The sequence below is a fragment of the Falco naumanni genome, chromosome 1 (genome assembly GCF_017639655.2).
Source record: "Falco naumanni isolate bFalNau1 chromosome 1, bFalNau1.pat, whole genome shotgun sequence".
In the NCBI taxonomy this organism is placed as follows: Eukaryota; Metazoa; Chordata; class Aves; order Falconiformes; family Falconidae; genus Falco; species Falco naumanni.
In genome coordinates, this window is record NC_054054.1 from 39,511,260 (window position 1) to 39,538,490 (window position 27,231).

Below are 27,231 nucleotides of genomic sequence, written 5' to 3' on the forward strand. Positions count from 1 at the left end.
GGGGCAAACTCCACCATCCCGCCACTTAAAAGGTGCCTGATCTCACACACATGGTTTTGCTTCCCCTTTCATCAGAGCAGAATTAGATCCCTATCACACAGGGGAAGGGCAGTGCCATCATGCCTAGACAGTCACAATAGATGTTTCCTGGCTAAGTTACACATACCTGTATATGTAAAACACACTCAGTATGCCTGCCAGGCTTGCTGCGCTCTAATTAGAGCCCATCCTGTCAACAGGGGAGGGCAATGCCAGCAGTACCATGTATGTGGCACCTCCAGGGTACATGGAGCGGACAACAGATGGACAACGAGCTAATGACCTGAGCACCACGCTGAGCAACAATACACTGCTTACTGGGAGATGTCAGAAACATGGCCAAATGATACTGGCAAAAGAGAGGAACCCCTAGGAGTGTCTGCACAGGGTCTTCAGTATCACAAGGAGCAAGATTTGGAGCTGGTCTTGGCAGCCGTGATCATGGAAATTAAAAACCTGATGTACGAAGCTCTGATCCAAAGACTACTGAAACCCATGGCAGTAACACCACTGCCGTGAGATGCTTCAAGGAGAATGTACAGAGAAACCCAAAGGCTCACCACCATGGGCTCCACGTGAGAGGCAACCCCTGGACTAACACCAATGGTCTCCAGTCTGCAGGTCTCAGCACCAGTGACAACCCAGAAACCAGAGGGCGGCTGCTCACAGCCCTTCTCTGGATCTGATTTAATTTTCAGGCACTTAATTACAGCTGCAAGAATCACTTCTAACCTCAAACTGAAGGTACAGTCTAAGGCCACAGTACTGAAGAGCTGAGTCTGAAGCAAAAGGGATCAGCAATGCAGTAGCAAATTGAGTTTGGATCTGAAATTAAGAAACCTACTTATAAAATATGTAGAAAACCAGTTATTAGTAATAAAATTGAGTTTGATTATGTAGCTTTTTTAACCTTTTAAAAGCGTGACAAAATTAGCAGAACAAGTGTGTGTGTGTGTGTGTCTGCTGGAAAGTTTTGTATAATTACAAACCTTCCAATTGGTATAGCTCTTGGCACTAGAATATTTGGGGGGAAAAAAGCCCCAAGCATTTAAAATATGCTTGATCTTTCTCAAGTCTTTTTACTACTCTGCCTTTGTTTTCCTTGCTATAGGAAAACCAGTTGGTATTAATTGTGCTTCATACACCATCATTATGAACAGCAGCCAGGTATCAGAAAATAAGGCCTAATCACAGGAATCCACTCAATTATTTACAAAAATTAAATAACAATTACCACTCCATGTTCAGAAAAGCAGTAAAACGAGAGTAATCAAAAGAAAAGGCAGGAGGGAGGCTGGTATATGGAGAATGTGATAAAAATAAACTACAATCGCAGAAGGAGAAACAGATCTAGGTTACTTAATGGTAATCAGACTCCTCTAAACATACTGTCCGCTGCAAGCAAAGCTCAGGGATGTCGCAGGCTGGTGTGGAGCAGATAGCCCAGGTCTCAGCATGTGCCTGGCGGCAGAAATGGTGCAGAAGTGTCATGTAAGATGTTAGAGAGGGAAGAGATCTGTTGTATCAGCGTTTTCACCTTTTTCCCCACACTCAGTCTTAGCATTATCCCTTCTGATGTCTTTTTCAGCCATACGCCAAGTGATTGCTTCACCTGAGTGCTGCATGGGAGGACAGATAAAATTCTGGAACTAGTATAGCTTTTCTTGCATGAAGCTATGCTGTGAAAGGGGTAGGGCTGGGAGTAGGTGGGAAAAAAAGAAATATTGAGGAAAAGTGTTGGAATATTGAAGAAAAGAACATTGATTCCTCCAAAAACTCATCCCAAAAGGCTGCAAATCAGGGGTCCCAGATGTAGCACCGGATCGAAGAGAAAAGCATCGCATCTCTCTGACAGCAATTCCTCTCTCTAAAACGGGAAAAGGATGTGGTTATTTGCAAAGATTTGCTAAGACTTCTAGTTTAATTGCAAGAAGCATAAAGCTAAAATCTGCTCTACCGTACGCGTCAGAAAGCAATTTGTTTGTCCCTCTTGTTAGATAAAGACACGGAGGGTGAAGATGATGGGAAGCACAATTACAAGTCAACTGATCTGTCATTTTGTGCGCCTTCTTCCCGTGTCGCTTGCCAACTGCAAACATGGAAGGGGCTCACTTTAATTAATACTGGGTCTCAGCAGACCACTGGAGGCAGTGGCACTTGTTTTCAGGTCATCTGGTCCTAATAGGCTCACACTGGGAGGTGATTTGCTGCTAACTGACAGCAGAGATCAGTTAATGAGAGCCGAGGCCTTACAAGCCAATGTAATGAACCTCAGGGCTATTTCTGTATTACCTGTCACCATCATTTAAAAAAAAAAAGAAAAACAAAATCACCAAAAAAACCCCGAAGGAGATTCTGGTTATTAATCTAGATATTTACTATATAAAAATCACTCCCTGCTCTGCAGGATTTTCTCTGGGCTGCTCTGCATTGGGAATCCAGCATGCAGTAAGTACTGCTACAGATTATCAGGCAACAAGCTACTCTGTGGTAACACACACACCAGTAGTGTCCCCAGCAGCTCGTCTACAGGGGACGCTACAGGGACATCAGTGCCCAGCAACTTCATCTCATTTTCGCACACTGTATCTGCCATAGCATGCTCTACTTGGAAGAAGACCTCCTTCCAAGATCAGGAAGGAGAAAGCATCTATGATGGCTGTTGCACTTCCCTGATCCCCCAATGACATCAATGGGTCTAAGGAAAGTTCCTGCCTTCCCCATAACAATATTGTGACCCTCAGAGCACCACATTCACAAAACCACTGCTATTACAGAGCTCACGGCACTCCTCACACACACTAAGGGCATCCCAGTGTAAGCCCAATCTGGTGGGGGCATCATGGCCCTTAGATAAGAAGGCAGAAACACCCTCTCAGCATCCATATCACTGAAGGAAGAGTTCCTCTTGCACAAGCTTCAAATGCTCTAAGTATAGAATACTGTGGCATCATCTTTCCTTGTAGTGCTTTTAAAGCTCTGCCATGATGGACAGCCAAGGTGTGCAAGAACCAGGCACTGGGGCTCCTGCTGGAGATGCACCTACAAGTTATGTGGACAGATAAATCCCAGCATCATTTCAGTTGCTGCATTTATTCAAAGCTCGTTGATCTGCACAGACCATCCTTCACCAGCTCCTTCACCACCACCAGGGAGTAAGCAGTACAACTAACAGGTAACTAACCACCATGCGACAAAGAGCTGATCTACCACCAGCAGACTGATGAACCACCCGTGTGTCACCAGCGGTGACAGCCACACTGCAGTAACAGCAGGCCACTGCTGCTTTCCTTGAAGTTCTTTCATCTAGAAGTCTTGGTGTAGCTTTTCACACTGCTTCAGAGAACGAGTGCTTCTCATAGCACCACTAATAGTCATTTCTGCACTATGAACTTATCTTTCTGCTTCAGCTCCTTTGTGGTCAGCCTAGGAGGAACCAGAGATTTTAAGGACCTGCATCAGCTGTCCCAACCTGGACACCTCAGCTCGCCGCCCAAGTGGTCTCCTTACCAAAGCCTGTCAGCTTCTCGGGGTGACAAAACTCTGCCAACATCACTTCTCCGTGTCTCCTGCCCTCTATCTGCCCCTGTTGCCAAAATGGAGAGGAGCATTAATGCCAACAACATGGAACCATCATCATCTCTCTGTTGCAGCTGTGCTGAGGGCTGGAAGCCAGGTTGTGAGCGGCAGCAGCACATCAAGCTGAAGAGCTTCATTTTACTAATTCACAAGGTGGAAAAAATTAAGGACTGAGGAGGACAGTCAAGATCTCCCATGCTAGACTGGGAAACAGCAGACAGAGAATGGCTGCTAACCAAAGCATCGAGGTTGGTGGGATGGGGACTCAGATTGTACATCAGCTGCAAAAGTGTGGAGCTGGTGTGGACACATCTCCATGGGGTTAGGAAGCATGGGAGCTCACACCAGTGCTCACACACTGCTGGTCTGTGTGCAGTCTGGGTTAATTCTGCAGTGAAGGGATAATACAGGTGATACAGAAGAGAAGTTCAGCAACCAGTGAGCAAGCCAAGCCAGCAACACAGAAAACTATCAAGCAGAAGCGTATCCAATAAAACAGACAGTTTCCATCAAAACTGCAAGGCACTTCACTAACTCTACTCCCCTTGCAAAGCTGCCTGGCTGCCGCACAAGAACACAGATATTCTGCAGAGTTTTTGCTGTCCACTGTGGACACAATCTGCCAAACTGCTCATTGCCAGTTCCCAGCCAGGAGCTTCTGCCTCCACAGCTCTCCTAACAATCCTGAATCTGTCTAGACAAACATTTTACCTTGTAAAGAAATCTAAATAAGCCCATGCAGTTTTTTCCAGAAGGTGAATTGGGGAACTTGCGTATAAACAGTGTGGTGAGCAGGCTGAGTGCTGATCCCCTCCTAATGGCACTGTCTGCAGAAAAAATGCCTGGAAAAGGATGTCTGTGGCTTGAGAAAAAGGAAAAAAGTCTTGGCCAGAGGGAAAAAAATACAAACTTCTTTAATATTCCAGCAGAAAAGGTACAACCATACGTTTCAGAGGCTTATCTGAAAATCCAGAGTAAAAAACTTCCCCAGGTTGCTACTGAAAAATATACCTGCCTCCTTGGGAATTAGCTGACCCTGCATGCAGATGTACTTGTTTCCAGGGAATCCGAGTATTAAAAGCCTGATGACTGCACCACAAGACCACAACTTCAGCAACATTAAAAGTTCCTCTCTTACGGACTATTTCAGATACTACTTGAACACCGTTTCCAGCTTGAACACTGTTCCCCTGTGAAATGTCATTTTGAACACTGCGGTTCTTTCAGTCCAAGGTGCTGACCCAACAGGAGAGTATCTCCAAAAGCCTGCCTCTGTTCAGCATGTCAGCTGTCACACTATCACTCTGCAGCCCCAAAGTCACTCTCTTAACTCAGACTAGGCTAATTTACCATGAATTAATGTATGTGTGGATAATTTGAGTCCACCCAGCAGCAATGCCACAGTGCAGAGACGCAGGCAGTGCATGGCGCAGGATGTGCTGGAAGCCATCAGCACTAGAAGTCTCCTTCTGTTGAAAAGTTTAGGCATGCAGGGACAGAAACACGTCACAGTTAAAATATTTTCTGGTTATGCAGAATGAATTCCATCAATTAAAAGATAAACATGCTTGGCAATTCAAACAAACATTTCAAAAGCACTGCAGTACTACTGTAAGGGAGCAGTTACTCAGTAGTGAAATATATAAAGCGTTACCCACTGCTATTGAGACAGCACTTATGACAGCTCCCAAGTAGCCCTGGATGAACTTGGATGTCGGAGAAGGCTTTGGAAAGAAAAACAAAACATATTTTCAATAAACAAACTTCTGGTTATTAAAATGCAACCAAGCTTTTTTTGTTTGTTTTGCTTTTGTTTTATTTGTTTTAATCCAGAGACAGGTTTAATTTTGTCATATTGTTCTGTGACACACGGTCTGTCATCTAGCAGCGGCAAAAGCAAGGAAAATTGTAGCCTCATGAGCAAGGTTAAAGGGAATGGAAAATTAATTGGCATCAGAAAATTATAATAATAGCAGCTTAAAGGAAGTATGTAAATGAAATTCAGCAAATGGTACAAAATTAGCATTCTTATACACTTGTGATGAACCCCAAACTCTCCACATTACTTGTCTTTCACATGTTATCTCCATGAGCTGGCTGGTTTCCAACTCTGCTTCCCATCTTGAGCTTCCCACATCCCCACACAGGATGAATGAAGGCTAAAGCGATGGAAGAGAGCAGGAACGGCCCCAACACTTCCCAGCAGCACTGCTAGTAGTGCCTATAAAGTCCACAGGAGACAGCAGCATGATCATGGAGCCACTTTCCGCTCTCCAAAAACCCAGACGCCATTTGCTTTGTGCTCATTTACACTTGGAATTAAACCATTTCATACCAGTTAGACCTATATACTAGTGCAGCCCAAAGGCACTGAGCATTACTTATGTGCCTCGAGTGATTTTGAGATCCTCATGCCATTTACAGCTAAGGCTTAAAATGGAAACCTACACAGGAGAATAGCCAATCTATAAATTCATCACAGTGCCAACTCCAGAGTTTCTATTAACAAAGAGACAAGACTTAAGTTTCCATGTAAAAACAGACCTAACGCACTGCATGTGCCACATATGTTGGGTCTCCTCACCTTTGTCGCGTTGCGGTTTGCATAGTTGACGCAGGCATTGTGGCTCTGATTCAACCACTAAAGAGGAAACAAGAAGAGATAGGCATAAACATAACTTCAAAAAGCCAAAAAAAAATATATCTATAAACGTAGGAGTGCAGCAGGAAAATTCATCTCCCTTCGGACCTGCTCACAACTTGCCACCTCTTTTCAAAGGCTCATGGAGGCCCAATACCTGATTTAATGCTCTTCGAAGTGAGGGACAGATGTCTCAAGGCACCCAGGGCCCAGAGGGCAGTTCTGCTACCCTATAAGCTTGACACTCAACTCTTTTCCCGGCCCAGTCCACCTCCACATGACACCTTGGTGCTATTGGTCTTTATTTTTGTCAGCACCAAATCCATACTGCTGTTAAGATGTAGCAGTAAGCCCAGCAGGCATTTCATCAGTCTCTTATTAAGCTCCATGGTTCTCAAACAGAGGGTCATAGGAGGCTTCAACTGAGGAACAGGAGATTAGATGTACCATTTTGTGGATACGGGTGCCACTAAACTGGTATTTCTGTCCATAGTGTTTTGGAGAGGGATTTGTCACCAAAACAGCACAGCAGCAGGCTGGGAATGAGTAGCACCACGCTTCTGCTGTGGTTTCACCCACAGCAACTTCTGGCAATATAAACAAAATTTTCATTCCCAAACCACCATGTTCTCAGTTCAGAGCGTGTCAGAACTGGACTCCTCTACAGCTGCAGCCTGAACTAAGATGGAAGAGGAGGAATGAAGTGAGGGTGAGGAGAGAGTGAAATGAGGGACTAAAACACAGGGATTAGCCCAGTCATTGTTGAGTTCATGGCCCAAGAGCACATTTTTCCTGCTGACCAGCTCTCTAGCCTGGAACTCTGGATCTAGCAAACCTTGCTTTGTTTTATTTACATAATAATTAAAAAAAAAAAAGTTACAAAGTCAGCTTGCCAGTAGGTGCTGGAAATCTGCTTCAGTTTTCCAGGGTTCTTTTTAACCCCCACAGCACCTGTCTACATTAGCAGGTCCACAGGACTAGGCTAGAGCTAACCTGAGACACGCGCATTCTGGGCATCAGCGACAACTGCTGCACCGCACAAGCCTGCTGCTATAGGAGCCAGTGTTGTTTAATGCAGTAATATGCACTGTCCCTAAATCCTATGTTATTTACCCACTTTTCAGAAAGTACTTGTCCTTTATTGTCCTTAATCTAAAGTTTAAGTCATGTCTAGGTTGAAGCCATGCCCAATACCCATTTATTAACTCCACCATCTTCCCAAGTGGCTGCCTGACACCCTCCTGGGCTTTTTAGGTGATGCATCTCTAGGTTGCTACTCCTTCTACTTGCATTTTTTAGTAAGGGGTGACCCATGTGCTCATCACAGTGGAGGGATGAGTTTGAGAACTGCTTATTAAGCAGCAGTGGTTCAGAAAGGCTGCGACTGCTGGACTTGCCTGCTATGGCTTCTTCCTTGAGTAGGCTTGTTTTGATTCTGCATTTGAAACAGCCTTTCTAGTTTTAAAAGGGTTATTCCATCCTTTTAAAGCCCAGTTTCTCCCAGCTATGCCATGGTAGTGGGAATAGCAGCTCCACATGTAAAGCCATTTACAAGGCCCCCAGTCCAAGCCAGCTATCTGGGCTGGCTTGCTCCTTACTCACACAACTTCTCCAAAACCCAACTCTTTCCATCGTAGATGTCCACAAACAGATGAGGTAAGTTGCCTCCAAAGATATGAATAAGTCCAGGTGTCTGCAGGCACTATCCCACTCCCAGCAGGTAAAGCCACATGGCACAACTTACAGCTAAATACACCAGACCACAAGTTACTGGCACATACCAATATATTCTCAGTTCTGCAGTCTTTCTAACGTACTAGGCAGATCCCATTCTGCTTTGATATTTCTTAACAGCATAATTCTCTATCATCACTTACACTAGACAACAAAAAGACATTCACAACTAAAAATAAGTCTGAAAATAACTTGTTCTTTCATTTCAGTTAGTGCTGAAATTATACTTAAGTGGCGTGTTTACTATGGATATAACTCATTCATGGGCACAATTCCTCCCCTTACTCTTAATTCCCAGAATTTTAATGGGAAAAAACACCAATACCTCCCTACACATAGACTTATTTACCCCAAAGCTTCTGTATCACATTGAACACAGTGGTCCTTGGCTTTGCAATGCAATTGCAAAAAAGATTGCAAACAAAAAACATTCCTGAAATTCCAAGGCACAGGGCCTCCTGCACCCCTAGCCCTGTGCCCAGGTTGCACTTCCAACAGGAATTCACCAAGGAAGATCCCAACTACCGGACACAGTGTCTTTAAAAGAAGCAGATGTATGAGCTTAAGGGCTTACATCTTCATGGAAGTACACACTGTGCAATCATTTAGACCTGTTCAAAATGGGTCCAAAAAGCTGATTTTGAGATCCCAGGCTATTTTGCATCTCCCTTGTGATGGCATAAATAGCCAGGTGCCGGAAAGCAAACCCAGTAATTTGCTTACAGCCCCTTCTAGACCTACCAAATCTTTCCTCAACTATGTCCAGCCACACCACCTCCCCATTAACTAAAGCACTGCCAGTGCGGAATAGCCATGTGTATCAGTTTGTCCTCTAGACAAAATTCAACTGCTCCTTTCCTTTCCATAACATTCTCCACCCATTCAGGCGAGTGTTACCTGCCAAAACACAGTGGATGCCAGCGTCTGGTTGGGCAAGAGAAGACCAACAACCTACAAGATAAGAGATTTTCTCATTAGTAAATGCATTGTTGGTTTGCCCTTGGTGCTCTTCTAGGCATGCAAACAGCAAACTTCTTTCTAATGACTTGAATGAATTATCTTTATTTTGATTTTATTTCATTATAGTTATTGAACTTCCCTTCAGCCTATTGTCTCTCAGTTTTCCAGTGGGTAACGTAGCTGCCCTTGAAAGCTTTGCATCTTTAATTATTGCTTGCAACACACCTTGAAAAGAGTCTGGCAGCAGATACCATTCAAAGATTAGTTCAGTAAAATGTTCTTTAATCCATGTATTTCTGGAGGATAACACAAACAGCTTGAATGCAAGAGTTCAAAGTTGTCCCCATTGGCAGTGAAAGGGTTTTTTCTTATTTTCCTTTGGCACACTCACAAGAAAGAAATCAGATTTTAACATCTGAAGACAGGAGTGCCACCTGGAAGCACATGTGCTCCTGTTTGGGAGTTTGAATTTTGTTTTAAGAGAATTGTTGCTGTGTCATACTCAGAGCTGTGAAAACTCCTGCTTGGGTTATGAGCTCAGGGTGACAACCACTGTCTCCCAGAGGCTTATGGCAGCCTGTCCTGGCACATCTGGCCAGATGCTGCCCAAAAGTGAGATGCCACAGGCTTTGCAAGGTCACCTACTGCAGCACCCAAGCGACACACGTGTTGCCTATACAGTCCTGAGAGCATCCTTGGGACATCTCGACACAGCTCACAGGCATACCCTCTGCAAATCTTCAAAGACCTTTGGAAGCACAGCACTGCCAGGCTCCTTCCTACCTTGTTTTATGGCAATCTTTACTCTTAAAGCCTAAGCAGCTGAAGAAGAGGAAAGGGATGCAAAGCAAGGGGACTCCAAGTGATAAACCGAACAAACACAAGATTAGTTCTCAGGTAAGAAACAGGTGAGGTGAAATACTTCCTAACATCATTGTCATTTTCTTCCCTCCTGCGCATTAAATGTCTGACAGTTTCTGAAGATGATGGTGGTCTTGTTGCAAAATCACACTCGTGTCTTTGTTAAGAGTATAGACTGGGTAATTCCTTTTAAATTCCAAATACATTTATTTTTAGGACATTCGTGTGAACTGAAATGTCTCCAAGGCATCTGGGCAAGGAGGCTGTGAGTTCATTCCCACACTCAGACCATCTTCTGCACCATTTTCTTTAAGTTTATTCTTGAGAAGCTGAGAAAACTTCCCTGTTAGGGCACTGAGAGCCTGCCACAAGGAGGGATAAGCTAAAGCCGTCTCTGCACATCTGCAGCAGCATCAGTTGAAGAGGAGGTAACTTCTATGCTTAAGGACATAAGAGAGAAATAACAACAAACAAAAGGGTAATAGGCTTGGGAGGCCTAATTTCATTTACATCTTCCTTTCTCCTCCTCCTCCTCCAGCTTTTCCTCCTACAGCCTTTCGTGAAGTTACAGCTACTTTGTAAGCTGGCCGAGTGCCAATCTGTGCAAGTTACACTAATTTACCGCTTCCATTGAATATGCAGATCTTGTCATTAATTACTCCATTGCTGGTCTTAGCCAAACGAATTCAACAGGCGATGAACCTCCTCACCCCAGGACTGACTTATGCCCCTGAAGCCAACAGGCTAATGAGGCTCCAGAGGAGAGGGAAGACTGCAGGCAGCTACTTACATTGTCAGCTGAAGCTGAGCGCCGAGAAAAATAAAAGAGGAAAATAAATAAATAAAAAAGAGCACCCAAAATCTGTATGACTGAAAGAGGCACGTTTAAATGCAAACTCTCCATATGTGCAAGAGTCTGTCAAGAAATGTACAATTTCACTTTTAATTACTGTCAGGGGAAAAAATAACTAAGAAGGAAAACAAAATAAAAAAAGCTTCTAAACACTAGAAAAGTACCAGCTACAAAATTTAATTGCTTCTCAGGTGCGAACGGCACTTTGTGGCCCCAAACTCAGGGCTAAAGCTTGCCGCTTGGGCAACAAGACCCCCAGTTTTCAATGGCTGGGGAAAATAAGGTGCTTAAAGCTGTGGATGGCAGCTGGGAGCAGCAGCACAGCTTCTGCTCCATCCTCACTGCCTGCATCTTGGGCTGAATTTCCTAAATGTAGATAAGTCTTCCTCCTTGGAGGCCTTCATCCGTGGGATCAAACACAAATCCAGGGTGAAAAGTTACAGCCCAGCAGCCACCTTGCACATCTCGCCCCTCCAGCAAAAGGAGACAATGTGAGAAGCTGAATTTGTTCCCTTCTGGGCTGAAATCTACGTTGGCAAACACAAACTCTCTCTACACTTACACACGCCCCATCCTGTCCCCGCTCTGCCACTGCAACCCACTCTGGGGTTGAACCATATACCTGAGCAGGGAGAGGATAGAGGCTAAAAAGAAAAGCAACTGATCGCGACTTGGGGCAAGAAAAAACAGCCAGAGGATTTGGTTGTGTCAAGGGAGTAGCTGCTTCGGCCAGAAAAGAAATTATTTTCAGCAAGACCTTAATCTCTTTCACAATGAGCTAAACCATACTGAATTATTTTGCATTAGCTATAGGGGAAAAAAATCCCCAACACATATATAGGCAGCATCAGATATTGACTGGTAGGCAGTAAACCTGTTAATACATAATCTGATCACGTCTCTGCCGGTATCTAAGCAGGGTGTTTAATTGACTCCCCTGAACACCGGGACAATTAGCGCGGGTGCAATGGCACGCCAGCACGGCTTTGCGGGCGAGGACAGCCACGCTCGCTCAGCCAGAGCCCACCGCAGGCACATTAAGTCTCTCTTGAGGAAATCCCATCCCCCTATGTGAAATGCAAGACTCAAACTGTTTTTATGCTAGAGCAGGCTGCCAATTTTGTCACTAAATTTCACAGATCGATTGGCATAAATGTTACATTTTAATTTTAACATTTGAAACGTTTGGTTTTTTTTTTTTTTTTAAATGACAAGAGGTTCCAGTTTATCCTTTACAGCTAGTGAAATTGGGCTCATCTGACAGCTCTCGGCTCCTCTGACAGCTCTGGATTTGGGCCGATTTCATTGTCAATTTGATCGTTAACTCATTTTTGTTTAACCTTTTCTTTTAAAATGCCCCATACAAAGTTACCACCAAACCCTTACACACAACAACAAATAGTAACAGCCGCGATGATTTCTGCTTTCAGGTGCTAGCAACCCTGCTATCACCATTTGGGAAGGGATCGTTACCTTTAAGCAAGTACTGTGCCATGGCCCACTGGGTTTAGGAAGATTAAATTCAGCAGATTTTGCTCCTTCAACCATTTAAATATCCATGATCTAATAAACTGAGCCAAAAACTGGTGGCCAGTAGGACCAACTACCTTCTGGCACCAACTTTGGGCAAAACTCTGTGCCTTAGTTTCCCCATTTGCAAAATGGGGTTAATTAATCATTCCTGTCCCTGAAGACAAGCTGAGGTTTCAGCATTAGGAGGACAGGCAGAATTATCTCCCTTCTGGTTTTTGCTATCAAGAGCACCCAAATGCTTTACAAATTTCACAATAACAAGTACAAACTAAAAATGCCCTTAGCAATAACCCCACGGAAAGCACTTGCTGTTTTAATTAATCAAGACGAGAGCATACAACACCGGCCTCGCCGTGCTGTAGCTCATCATGTTCAGGAAGCGACTTGTAAAACATGTAAATTAAAAAAAAAAAAAAAAAAGTGTCCAAAGATGAAATCTGAGAGTTGCAGAAGTTGCATTTTGCAGGCAATGAGCTCATCTTGGTCTTCCCTTTCCAGAAGGGAAAGATAAAGCTGAAGACGTTGCAGGGGGCTGGGCAAATGACATTAAATAGATAAATAACCTCAAGCACAATGTCCATAAGGCACGTATTACATGACAAAGCCCTTGCTAATGTGCAATGGGAAAGGTGGGAACCCTGCGTGAATGTGTCGCAAGGCAGTAAGGTGGAATGTGCAGAATTGTCTGAGAGTGCTAAAAAATGCATTTCTTGGTACAAGCAAACAGAACAGGGAAAGATGATAAAGTACTTACGATGGGTGTTCCAAAAGGAATGTAACCTATTAAAAAACAAAACAAAAAAAAAAGAAAAAAAAAAAAAGAGAGATGTATGCATTGTAATACAGTTTGGGGATGGAAAAAAATCACATCTAAGACATCTATCAGTTTAGAGTAGAAGCCACACCTAGCATGACAGGCTGCACTCACTTCCACCAGCTGCATACCACTGCAGGGACGTCTGTGGACCTACACCAGACACACCAAGCATCAACTAGAGCAGCGTTCTGATTTTTGCCCAATCCCCTTCCCATCCTCTATTGGCTTGTCTTGGGTTGCAGTTTTAGAGTTTCTCTGAAAGTCTAATAACATTTAGACCCTAAAGCTTACTCCAGTAAACCCAGTCTGTGCCAGGACGTGGTATGAGGGCTTCAGAGGGCACTGTGTTGTTGAACTGGGCTAGGCAACCAGCAAAAACTCAAATCAGCAAAAGCAAAGGGATGATGGTTCAGACCAGGAGCTGCTTGGTACAGACCAGGAGGAGATGGGTGCTGCCACAATGGTGCTAACTGACCTGACCTAGTGGCTCACTGCCAGAGAAAGAGGGAGATCCTGTCCCCCTTCCCAGGCTCTGTCATGAAATCTGTTCCCTCCCTCATGCTAGCTCTGTTGCTCATCAGACCCTCCCACAACCTACCCTTGCTAACCCAGAAGAAAACTCTCCAGCTTTCCATGCCCATTTCCCTCTTGTTGAGTCTGGTCCCACCAGGACAGCAAGGTGAAGATGTTCATGAAGCCATCTAACAAGCTGCAGAGCCTGTGCCAGTTAAGGAGCAGGACCATGCCACAATAGGTGGGACCTCCCTCTTTCACCACCTGCTTCATCAACATCTCCACTAGTGATTTTACACCAGGAAAGCTCAATTATTTCTAGGTCAGTAGAAAAAGGAACAGAGTATAAGCTGAAGAAAGTATATTTGCAGCATGGAGGAGAGAGGGACTATTTTAATCATAGGTGTAAGTTAAAGCTCTCTATATTAGAAATAAGCCTTTACCCCAAATCTTATTGAGCACCACAAAAATCAAATGCTTCACATTTTTCCCCTGCTAAGTCTGCCAATTTTTGTGCTAATTATAACTCATCTCTATGACTTCCACTAGAAGGTCTTGGAACATTTTACCAATATTACTGAATTAAGCCTCATGGATCCAATTTACAGTCAGAAAGGGCAAAGACCTGAGAGGAAGAAAAATCTTTTTTAAATTAAAAAATAAAGAACAAGGCAGCAAAGTGGTGGGTCCTGGTTTTTCTCCCTCCACTTTACCCTTAACATCATCCTTCTTCAAAGAACTGCAGAACAAAACCCACCAACCCTGGTATTTTCCTCTGTGCTCAGTATTCAAGTGAAGATGTTCCTGCCAAAAACCATGGAAAAGGTCTTATTTAAATAGATCCTTTAGGAAAGGACCAAGGCTGCCCTTGCATACTCAAGAGAGCTGCTATTCAACCCACAGCAGAGGTAGCTGTGGACCTGCGCATGGCAGAGGGACATCCCAAAACGGGAAGGAAGAGGCAATGATTTCACCATTAAGCAGCCCAGTTAAGCCACAAGGAAGCTGATCCTTCCTGAGCTCCCAATGCCATGGCTATTAGGTACCACCACACACAGAAAAATAGGGTTCATCCTATTCTCTCCTGGAGAGCAAAACCCTAAGCTGCTCGTTGGGCATCAGGCTTCACTGTTTACTGCAAAATTAAAATGCCTGTTCTAGTGACGGATACCTCAGAAATGCCAGAAAAGACGTTAGCTTGAGTCCACATTAAAATACCTCAAGGAAAGGAAAATATTAAGCACTAGAGCACTCATAGGCATTTGGGATCCTAATTTTCCTCACTTGCAAAGGGATTTTAGCCTTTATCTTTCTGATGTCAGTCTAAAGATGCAATTCAAAAACAGGAGGAAAAAAACCACATTTTGTACAAGTTCTCAGTAAAATCAATGATTGCCCGATTGGGACATACTATACCTGACATTCGGAAAGGCATGAAGATGGTCTCATTTGTATCAGGATGGATGATGGCCTGTAAAACAGTCAGCAAACAGACAGTAAAGCACAGCAACAGTTGGCAAGGTGCAGCGAAGCCAGTACTCAGCCTCTACAAATAGCACCTTCAAGCAGAGTCTACGGGGGGATTTCACGCATCTCAGCACCCTCCTTGCTTTTGCAGTTCTGACCAAAGGCAGTTATTGTTCAGCAACCTTCAAAAAAACTCCTCCTAACGCTGCTTTCCCCTCTCCTTACATAATTTAGCATAGGTTAATAATTTAGAAGTAAATAATTTAACTTGAAATACAGAAAGTGGCTCTTTCTTAGTACCGTAACATCCCCAAGGGCAAAGCACCGCTGTACCTTAACCCCAGGGGGGTTAATGCAGATTTAGCAGGGGAAAAGGGAAACCTAATTTCTGTCCCTGCCTGTTTTAAGCATCTCCACCGAGGTGCGGCTTAATGTCCTGGCTGAAACTCTGCCCTACGATAGAAAGGAAAAGCCCTCGCTATGGCAGAGGAACGGTGAGGGCAGGGCTGCCTGCTTGGGAGGGAACAAGGATGTAAATCACTTTTTGCTGCTTGTGAAGCAAATGGGTCACAGGAGACCTCTGTAAGGACTTGTGTGGCTCAGCCATGATGGATGGATTCAGTCTGAGAAACAGTCCCCATCTGCAGGTATGCCTGTATAAGCCTGCACAGCACATTGTAGGAAGCCTGAAATGCTGCTTCAGGATCCAGCTGAATTTGGATAAAAACACAGAGGTATGGCCCACTCTGGTTGTCACTATAAGGGTCATCCAAACAAAATCCCCTCACATGCCACAGGATTTGGATTTGCTGTTTAACTCAGCCCTTACATGTATCCACAGCTTCTCGGCCAACGCTGGTGGCTGTGGACAGCCCAACCTCCATGGAAATCTGAAATCTGCTTTACTGATAAACAGACAGCAAAGCTAACTTGGCCCATTTTTCACCAAATTTTACAATGAGCCCAGGAAGTTGCACTGGCATTAACTGGCTGGGGACAAAAAATCAACCCCCAAGTGACCCGGGACTGCAGAGGAGGAAAGTACGGCAGTTACAAGCCTTACCAAAGAACTGTCAAACTATTTTCAAAAGACTGGAGACAAGAAATCTCTTGACTAGACAGGGAAGAAAAAATGAAGACATCAAAATATATAAATACAAAAAAAAGTAACTCAGACTCTTTGGTGGCAACAGTGTTCTCTGCATTTACATTTCTGTGGCAAGACAAAACAGCAACTGGCAAAGTCAATAATGGAGAAGAGGACAGCATGGCTTAGCAAAAAGGGAAAAAGCAGCAACAGTTGAAAAAAATAATGAAATAGAAAAAAGCGTTATTACCTGCTTTATTTTTTGAGCTCCCCACAGCTAGAAAATTAAAAGAGAATATTGTATTAAAAAAAAAAAAAAGAATAGTGTAGTTTCATATCAAACCCCAAATATTCATCTTTTAGCTGCTGTAGTAAACGAACGCAAGGGACTGCTTTAAACAGACTCATTTTCTGCATTCTTCCAGGATGTATTTAAAGACACCAAGCTCCTTCAATCTGTGCGGCCAGTAAGACCAGCAAGGCAGAGAAGATATTCTTTCTTATATTGAATGCAGCCAGACTTCACGCTCTGCTATAAGCTTTATGAATCAAGAATTATCTCGGTAACTCTGCCACACGTAGAGCTAAAGGTAAATTTAGCACAGCCTTTCCTTGGATGAGCTTCCTGCGGAAATCGAGGCTTGCTGGGGAACAAAGGTGGAGCAAGTCCTGCAGGGAAAAACAAGAAATATCTTTTCAAATAAAACCTGGATTAAAAATAAACCACCACTAGCTTTCACTTTTCACAAGGGAAACACACCAAAAAAGTGTTCGTGAAGAGGAAAAATCTCACTTAAAGCTCTCACGAGCCCCTACTGTTATTTACTGACTGTAATTCAGCAGCATCAAAACACGTCAAATCTGGCTCAGACAGTAGAGATCCATAAGCACCGAGAAAGAAACGTCCTACATGAGATGCAGGTAGAGCTAATGAGTAGGTGCACAACATCAAGAGACACTCTGGCATACACATAAACCCATAGTTTGCCCCCTGCTTAATAAAGCCAGAGGTCTTTCCTCCATGAATTACACCTAAATGCAAATTACAATCTCAAAAAAAAAAAAAAATCTCAATTTTGATGTATATAATTCTAGAGATGGATGAAAAACCAGGGCTCCTGTAAAATAACACAACAGATCATTGCTTTTACTATTAAAAACTGTTCTGTTCAGCTCAAGTCTGGCTTCAACTTCAGGCACTGGCTTGTGTTACACCTCTGTCTGACAGCCTCCAGCGCTGCCTATTTTTGTTCTTCACACAGGTACTTGGAGCTGCTAAAGCCACCCTTTAACCTTCACTTAAAGGAAAAAAAAAAAAAAATCATCTGAGCCAGGAGACTGGCTGTTTTGTTGGCAAGGAGCATTTGCCAATCTTTTAACCACCCTCATGGCTCTTTTACATCTTTCCAATTTGTCAACATCCTCTTGAATCGAGGACGCCAGAAACCAGACAAATTATTCCAACAACAGTTGTACCAGTGCCAAACCAAGGGTAGGATAACCTGATGAGTTCTGCTCTTGCTGTTGATAAATCTGAAGACGGCGATAGCTCTTTTTGCTTGGAGAGCTCACGATTACCCACCAGAATACCTACCCAAGCACCGGTGCGTATTCTGCAATACAGGCTTTCACGCTTAAGATTTCATCGTTATGGTATAAATTAAGCCCCATTCTGCCATTCTTTACCCGAGTTTTAGTGACTTCCCTAAATATAAGTCCATTAAAATACTGTTGGAATAAGGTAATTACTCTATTAGAAATAGCATAACTTGACCCACTGATACCAGCAAGCCCAGTATTTCACTCCAAATTCAGCTCTCACTCCAGAATTGAAGCCCTGTGATGGACTCCACTGCATGTGATGAGTTATTGGAATATGAAATGTCACAGGCTGATGCATATATCCACAGGGTTCTTTCCTGAGAAAAACTTCCCTTTTTAAAGAAAACCATTATTTGCCCATCTTGCAATTGAAAAACAGCCTGAGGGACACAAAGAGACAATCTTTATGGCTAGCAGAGACAAGATGTGTCTACCCTCACCAATCCTAAAATCCAGAGGGTGGGAGGCTGCATGCCCCGACAGCTACCAGAGCTTTTCTGCTCCTGCCTGCCCACCAGCTCAAGAACTTCCATGGGGTAAAGGTGAAAATCCTTGAGCTGCAGGTGACTATTCAGAGTGTTCCAGTAACCCTGTGGCTGCCCAGGTCTCGCATATCTTAGATATGACACAAAGCCATGGGATTTTCTTCTCCAACTGCAAGCACCAAGACTAGCAAAAAGGAAGAGGGATGGTTTCTGAGCCAGCGCTATGGCTTTTTTGGTCACATTATCTAATTTCATTAATTGATCCCAATATTTATGCATTTTCCTGCTGCAGTGCAAATATTGTTAGAATATGCGATTTCATTACTTCTCAGAAAGAGACTTTACAAGATGCACCTGATGAGTCACCTAAAGATTCTGCCAGCTCATTTTCACTTTTTTATCCTCTAATTCATTTTCTGTCTGCAGCATTTTTCAATAGCTCCAGTACTCTGACAAGTCTTGCCAGCTGGGGGGCTCGTTTCTGAGAGCAAGTCTCTATTTTTGCTGGGGATTTCATTCACGCTCTCTCCGGCCATCTTCGAGAAGCAGCCAGATTTTTATGTCATTTACACTAGCGTGAATCCAAAGCATCTTCACTGGAGCACATGGAACAACTCCAGATTCGTGCTCAATTTATGTTAGATTTAGGTCTGTGATCTCTAAATATAGTCAGCCTGTACTGGTTGGGTCTCCTGTAATAGACGATCTTCCTTTACATCAGCTTAGCTGAATATTACTGGCTCAAAGTTAGTTACACAGGGTTTTGCCACCATTCAAATTTGGATGCAAGAGCCAAATCTGCTCATACGTGGGTTTACACTAAAGGAGATCAGAGGACAAGGGGACAGAAGCATTGGAGCACTGTTAACATATTCCATTATCTGCCCAGCAACCTAAGCAGGTAGTAACGGACAAGTTTCTCCAGCCTGTGGCCATTGCAATCTTCCACTAGGACAGATCAGGCTCTGCTTCATGGAGATGTCCTTCATGGTCATGGAGGAATCTGCTCCAGGCACGAGCACTTCAGGACACTAGACTCATGGATGAAACTTCCATCCATCCATCCATCCACCCTTCCAAGGATTCTGTTTTTTCTACAATTTTTTGAGGAAGAGACACTCACCAGTTTGCTCACCAGCTACAGCAGATAACTTTAAAACTCTGAACTCAGGAACTGAATTCAGTTATACAGAAACATTATGTACTTATGATGTTTAAGGAAGGGTATGAAAGACTGCCATGATCTAAAGAGAACCAAAGCTGCAGTAAGGAGCTAGAGGCTGGAGTAAGTTTGGGGGAACAGATATGATCTTTGGTTGACAGGACATTCATTAGCATTCCTTATTTAGCAGCAGAATCACAGCTTAGAGATAGTTTTCAAAAGAAGTATTTATTTAAAGAATATAACCAGCCCAAATCTATTAGCTAACACCTGCCACTGTAAAAACAGTAGAAAGGGTACCAGTTAACCTTAAAAGATTAACCTCCCTCCTACTAAATACAGTAGGATTTCATGGTCCTTCTGGACTCAAATATGGGAATTTTTTCCCTCTCTACACAAAGTTTCACCTAGATCAGAAAACCATGTTTACAAACCATTCATCCATGTTTACAGCAGGCTCCAACACTGCTAAAACAAGCAGCCAACTCCACCCTACATGAGCGCAGTTGGCTGTATCCAGACCACCTACTACACTGCTGAAGCTGACCTCTGATGTCTAAGGTCAGGAGAGCACTGACAGATTCACACCACCTACTCCCTTGTGTTGCCAGCAACCACCTCCCTACTGTCAGTGGAGGCACAAAGGCAGAACTGATGTCGGAAATCTGCAATAGATGCTCTAACACTTCCCTCCCTCAACTGTATGCACCAACAGGAGATGAGTCCCTTGCACAGTACAGTAATAGATGTTGAAATGATCTTAAATCCACGGGTGTGTGCTCTGGATATGCCACGTCAGGAATAACTCTATGGAGAAAAGCCCTTACCAATTAACCGCAAGTTAAACACACGTAGAAATACAGAATTGTTGAGGTTGGAAAAGACCTTTAAGATCATCAAGCTCAACTGCTAACCCAGCACTGCCAAGGCCACCACTAAACCATGTCCCTAAGCACCACAACTACATGTCTTTTAAATACTTCCAGGGACAGTGACTCCAACACCTCCCTGGGCAGCCTGGTCCAAACGCACAATGTCAAGGCACGGCTGTTTTCAAACAGCTGATGAGGAGTCACATGGTATATGAGCCTTGTGTGCAAGAGAAAACACAGCAGTTGTTTTGCAAAGTTCTGCAAAGACTAAGTGGTCTAATCATGTCAAGCTTTGCACCATCATCACTCACAACAGCTTGCAAAATCCCCCTAGTAAAGACAAGGTTGAAGAGAAAATCCTCAGAAAAATGAGTATTTTTAGTTAGTTTATTTCATTTGTCCAGTCAAATGGAGACAGAGTTCCATCTCAAAATCTGCTCAGCCCCTTCCTGCTTTGTCAGGGAGGTTCTCACCCTTTCACAAGATCCTGCCTGCACCCACAAAAACTTCATTTTAAAAAGGTAACAGCCTGAAGTTTGCAATCCATCAGAAATCATCAGTAGTTTCACACTCCAGGAGTTGCAAGGTTTATTAAAGCAAAGCTCAGATTATCTATCCCACACTGAATTCCAAATATTGGGTGTCAGGAGTTGAATGTGTGATGCAGCAAAGCTTATTCTGAAGAAGAGCAAGCTGCTTTCATGTGAGTGGCCATTCGGAGGGACAGTCTCCAAAACCAGATGCACTTTCCAATAACCCCAATTGCCTACATTATATTGAAGCCAGAAGAAAAAAGGCAAAATTTACTCTTTACAGCAACAGGGATCCGGCTTCGCTTTAGCACCAAGCAATAGTGAATGCTCAAAACAAGTTTTAACCTCATTCCAGATCCCTTAGCCGGCAGTTGAACAGCCAGAGTAAGACACCTTACTGGTGGTAACTGATAGTGGGACTCATCTCCCCCAACAAGCATCTACAACATAATAAATACCTACTATGGCAAATACTCTGGATTTCCTTTATGTCAGTGGTTTGACTCATCCTGACTGGGTGACCAGTACAGGCTGCACAACTTGCATCCCAGCAGTGCTTGCTTCTCTCCATTGACTTCAAGATGGGACCTACACAGTTAGTTCAGGCTCAAATTGGGATTGGCTCAAGCCAAAGCAGCTCATACGGACTTTAGCATGGCTTACAAAGATACAGTTTCTTTGGATTCTAATAAGAATTTGATGAAAGTTGAAGATTTTCTGCTAGAACATTTAGGAATTTCAGACTTAAGCACTACATCTTTTCCCAAAAGATCTCCCACAGATCTACCTGGGCACATCTGGTCCTTCCACACGGCCACCAGCCTGAAACAGAAGCACTCAGCAGCAGCTCCACCACACCCATGATCAGGGTTAGCTCACATTAGTCTTCAGCATAAGATTAAACATATCTGAAAACTCACATGATCCCTTTTGCCAGCAGTACCGTGGGACATTCCCATTCAAAACTGCTCCTCACAGCCCTTTTGGCAAGAAGGTGGAACCTGCAGTGAATGGAGCTAGAAAAGAACATCCACACATGGCCTCACCACTGAAGCCCTGCTTGCTGAAATAGGATGTTCAACCCCGACAACAGGTGCTTCTTATTGATATTATTTCACTTTTTTTTCCACTATGCTTCTGAGATTTTTCATTGGTTGTAAGCTTACACTGTTACAGAGGAAGATCTCCCAAGTGCCCGCCACACTGCACTCTCCAACATGTCATCCTCTCTTACACATTCTTCCCTACTGCCTTCCTAGTTATTAAAGGCATTTATGGTGGTCAGTTCACTCCAGGCAGCATCCCCAGAACCTCTCAGCAGGTAACATGAAAACAAATAAGTATCTATCTATTTTTAGTATTTCAATAAAGCTAAACACCAGTGCCAAACTCAAGGCAGTCTGGTGCAGCTGAACAGCTACAACGCATTCTGCTTTGCTCTCCACCCATTCTTTCTCCCCCAGGAGTGCGATCACTCATGCTTTGCATGGCTTTCTCCCACTTCTCTCCAGCAGTCCCAAAATCCCACTTCTTGAAAAGTGATATGTAACGTACAGACAAACGCACACCACAAGCTCCAGCCAAAGCATTTGGTTAGGGCTGAATGCTTTTAGCAAGATTTATGGATTTACAATGGTGGAATCCCAGACCTTCTGGTTCCACATTTAGTATCACCTGAATGTCTGAAAACCTGGATGATGCGCCTAACCCTACCTGTTAATAGATATGGAATCTGATGTCTGGCTTTACTAATAAACATGGAAAACAAGGTAACATAAACCACTGTCCACACTTGGTCCTCAGTAGGAAATCTCACCAATGGACCTTTTACAACCCTGGTCCTAATAATCTTTACATTAAAAAGGTTTTGGCTCCAAGGAGATATAGCTCAAATGACCCAATGCATGGGATAAATCACACAGCATATCTGTGTTTTCTGCCCTGCACCTGGCACTGAAATAAGTCAGCAGAAGAGGCATCAGAAGCCATGCTCTTCTTGGATGCCAGTGGAAAACTTCCCTGTCGTAAGCACCATTGAGTCCCAGTGTCATGAGCTGTTGCCCATCTGCAGAACCACAAAGCCTTCTAGCAAATGCACGTGTAGAAGAGCATCAACGGAGATACCTGTATGCACCGCAGCACGTCAAGGCAAACATCTCCACATTGGGAACCGGATTGGAATCCATGAGCGATTCCAGTGCAATACACAGACTGGCACAGATATAAAACCAAGTGTAGGTGGAACCAGAATCAAGTCCTGACTGATAAAAAAAGATAGCACTTAAGCAACACTTTGCAGCACTCAATAAATATTAACTAATTAATCCTCACAGCATTCTTCTGGAAAGATTTATGCAGAATAAGAGGCATGGACTGAAAACCATGACTTGCACCGGGGTTGGAGAAGAACTTAGATGACATTACACGTTTAAAGTACAGATTTGGAAACCAGGTTTGCTAATCCAACTAGGTTGCTCAAAATCAGATTTGTTTCAGTTTATTTTAGCCACACAGATTGCAAATCTAATCTGATTTGTAATCTAGATGTGACTTTAGATAAACTCTCTTAATCCTCAAATGATGAGATGAAGCAAAGCCAGTTTGTAACTGGGTAAGAGCATCAGCAGTAGCATTTAGCATGGTTTCTCTAAGGTGCATTAACCTACAACACCTCTGTTCAAGCTCCATAGGGGCTTTTTGTACTCTGACAGTCTGGAAATGACACCTAAAATGTCTGACCTATCTTAGACCATCTTAGCATCACAGAGAACATTTAGACTGCAGAAGAGAGAAGGTCCAAGTTCAGCCCTTGGACCAGCAACCAGGCTACTCTCTTGCAAAGAAAAGGAAGCAGCAGGACAACTGATATATCTACATTTTATCGTATCCTGCAAGAGACCAGAGGGGAAAAAAAAGTACAGTTTACTGCAAATGGACCTCTTCGCTCTTCATCAACACTGTTAAGAAAAGCTATTATTCTCCAAAAGGGATGCTGTTTAGACTCTGATAGATTCATTGTTCTCTGCTGTGTCTGGGACAGCATGAGCGGCTCTTCCCGCTGCTAACATGATTGAAGGAAGAACACAGTAATAAATACATGCCCATTAAGCTGGTGAGCCTCTTTTCACTTCACTGATACTAATGGGGAAGAAATGAAACAGTTTCAAAACAGCAAGTTGCCAAAACTGCATTTGGAAAAGCTGAAGAGTGAGAAGTCACAACTGACACACCACAGTTCATGCTCCGCCAACGCTCTCAGGAAGGGGCTGGCTGGAGAATAGCAAATGTCTGTCTCCAAGGGACAATTTCAAAAAGCTCCCTTTTTCCTCTCACTACAGATCATTCAGTTTGGGTTTATTTTTAATTATTTTTTTTCCCTCCAGCTGAAGAATGCTTTCTGCTGAAGGGGTGAAGCTTTCAGGCTGGAGTTCCTGAGGGTACAAAATCGGGTAATGGAGTTGTTCCACTGCTACCTTGTTTTCTAACAAATAAGATATTCATGCATCTTAACATGCATGTATAAGTAAACATACAGTCAAACGAACAGACAGATTTCCAACAATTAATCTAGGGACCTGTCTTGGACTAGATGACCTCCTGAGGTCCCCTCCAGTCTGAATTAGCCTACAATCCTACAGCAGACAAAGAGGAAGATCCAGATGGATCAAAAATCAACACCTGGTGTCTCTGAGCTACAAGGAGTTTAAGTCGGCAAAAGATCCACAGCTCAAGATGTGACCTTGGTCTTATGAAACCTGGATTAATCTCCTACCTTCATCACAGACTTACCTCACCTTCAGCAGCTCAAGGTGGTATATGTTTATGGTACCAGAGCCCCACCACCCCTCATCCTCAGCGATGCACTCTATCCCCTATGTGGTATAGACCACACACAGCAGACAGAAAATAGAGGGAGCTGTTCAAATTTTAAAAATGAAGCATTTTGGGAGTGGGGGAAGGGAGCTTTAGTTTTTATTAAGATCAGCTCTCTGAACCAGCTGTGCCAGTGCAAGCCAGCAAGGAGGTGGGAACACATGGCCGGGAGCAGAGGAGGCAGAGACATGGCACTGCTGACTTAGATCAGCTCATGCTGCCATGGCATCACACTTTCCCTTGCAATATTCTGGGCACAGAACAAATTTGTACCCGTTCACATAGAAAGTTCAGGGAATGATAAATTTAATAGGTAACATCTTTATTGCAGGTGCATGTTTAAGGACAGAATCATCTCCGTAAGACTAATGGCTGCAAATGTACAAAGGCTGCATTTAGTTCATTATATAAGTTTTTAAACCTCTTACTGGCCTCATCCTGGCATTAAAAAATAAAAACCATACACAAAAAAAGCATCACTCATTCTCTAGAGTCCTTGTTCAATGCACATGAAGCACCCTCAGACACTTCTGCTATTCTGTGGCTCTTTACCTCTCTCTGCTGGCAGGACCATAGGGAGAAGCCAGGGTGCCAGCCTGAGATCACGACCAAGGGGACAGACAGGAGGTAGAAGAGGACAATGAACCTTCATCACTGTATTTCTTAGACTGTATTCTACTTCTTGTTTAGATACTACATTTTTAGGACAGAGTGGTATGAATCTACAAATGGGGTGAATCAGGGCTCTGATCCTAACTTGCTCATCAGCCTAACATCACTCCATATATTGAACAGCAGCGCTGCTCTTCAGTATTTGGAGCAGTATCAGGCTGATGAGTGGTGATATTAGGCAGTGATATTAAGCTGATAGCTTAGCAGCTATTTCTACCCTAATTTTGAAGGCAAAAATGATTCAGCGCACAACGGAAAGGACACGTTTTGCTGGGCATGCCAGCAATGTAGTTTGAAGTATAGAATTACTGTAGGGAATTTTAGTAAAGAAAATAAAAGTATAAGGCATTGTGGGAGGAAATGCTGAAAGACAAGAGCAGCCTGAAGTTCACAGTGAAATTTCCCCGGCACTGACACCTTACTGCAGTCCTTCCAAGGCAGATCTTCAGCGACTGAACACCCTTTCACCATGTTCACCAGCCTTTAAAAGGGCTTTTCTGCCATGCACATTTCTGCAGCACTGAGCACAAAAATCACACAGTAAAAAGCAGCTGTGTTGTAAAATGGGAGTGATTTAAATCTGATAGCCGCTGAGTGCTGCTTCTCTTAACTTTTACCACTGCTGACATGCCAGCATCAATCTGTTCCTCCAATCTGTGCTGGTCTGTTGGACAGGTTGGGAAAGGGACTCACACACACAGAGGACACAGATGCAATCCTACAAATTAGTGAAAGAAGCCTGAGGATAAAGGACAAAAGCCACATCATTATGCCCTGCAGTTGGTACAGCCTTTTAGTTTGAGGCTAAACCTCAGCACCGACACTCCCAAGCTAAAGAAAACATCCGCTTTTAAGCAAGCTGGCTCTTCATCCTTGTTTATCAGGCTGATATCTTACAGCCCTTGTTTTTATAGGAGAAACTATTCCCTCAAATGAAACCTTTTTACTCCAGCGGAGTTTCCCTCCAGGAGGCAGTTTGGGGAATTGCCTGCCCTGTTTAGAATTGGATATGTTACAGTCTATACCTTCTGCTGCAAATTGGCTCCCAGTGCACTTGTGTGTGTCATTTTCACCTACCCACTCGCAGATCGCACCAGCCACAGGAGCTTCGTGCAAAGGGCCGGATTCTGCCAACCCCAGGAGCCGCCAGCAGAAACCATCATTAAAAACGGCTTGCAGCAGCGGGCCTTTTAACACATGTCTCTTGCCATGGAGCGGTCTGTAAGGAATGCAAGCTGAAAAGGTTGCTTAAGTATCACGAGAGACTACTTCAATGAGAAGCACAAAGTGCAAAGAATGCATGATCAAGATGAAGGAATACTTACAGAAGGGCAATAATACAACAGTACCTACAGAGCTAGAAAAGATGGGACATAAATGACAACTGAACCAGTTTCTTCCATCAACATGAATCCCACACACTTCCTTTTTTTCCCCTGCTTTCTAAGGATCCTGCTAGTTTCTAGCTTCCTCTGGGATGGGGAGATGAAAAGGGATACATGCCATCAGATGACACGTTGGCACTTCAAATGCACTTAAACTTTGCAGAAGGAGCCAAATGAAGGACATCAATGGATACAGCCACCAAACAGAACCAAGCAATGGGAAGTTTACTAAACTCACCAGTTCTCTTGATGTTTCCACAGCAAAATTTTGTACTTCTAAACCATCATAAGAAACAGCTGTTTCTTCCATCAAACTCTTCTGGATCCATGGAGTTCAACCACCCAACGCAGAGACACACAACCACCCAAAATCTCCCACCAGGAGACCAAACCTCCCCAAAGCCTTCAGGGAGTTTATTCTCCAAGCACGTTCTTCAATCCTGTTAAAATACCTACCCCAAATGACCAAAAGAACAGAACTAGAATTACATAATTGTTTAGGTTGGAAAAGACCTTTAAGAACAGCCAGTTCAACTGTTAACCCAGCACTGTCAAGGCCACCA

The 27,231-nt window shown here is 43.6% G+C and overlaps 1 protein-coding gene across 2 annotated transcripts in view; it reads right to left on the reverse strand.

Annotated features, from left to right (window-relative positions):
- SFXN5 (sideroflexin 5) overlaps positions 1-27,231 on the reverse strand; it is a 104,329-nt gene that overhangs the window by 47,578 nt on the left and 29,520 nt on the right. For both annotated transcript variants that reach the window (XM_040590632.1, XM_040590643.1), the window contains 6 exons: positions 16,335-16,361; positions 14,947-15,001; positions 12,955-12,980; positions 8,891-8,944; positions 6,203-6,259; positions 5,277-5,342 (listed from right to left, as the gene is read on the reverse strand). In XM_040590632.1, the coding sequence (XP_040446566.1) occupies positions 5,277-5,342; positions 6,203-6,259; positions 8,891-8,944; positions 12,955-12,980; positions 14,947-15,001; positions 16,335-16,361 (285 nt within the window). The remainder of the gene's footprint in view (positions 1-5,276; positions 5,343-6,202; positions 6,260-8,890; positions 8,945-12,954; positions 12,981-14,946; positions 15,002-16,334; positions 16,362-27,231) is intronic.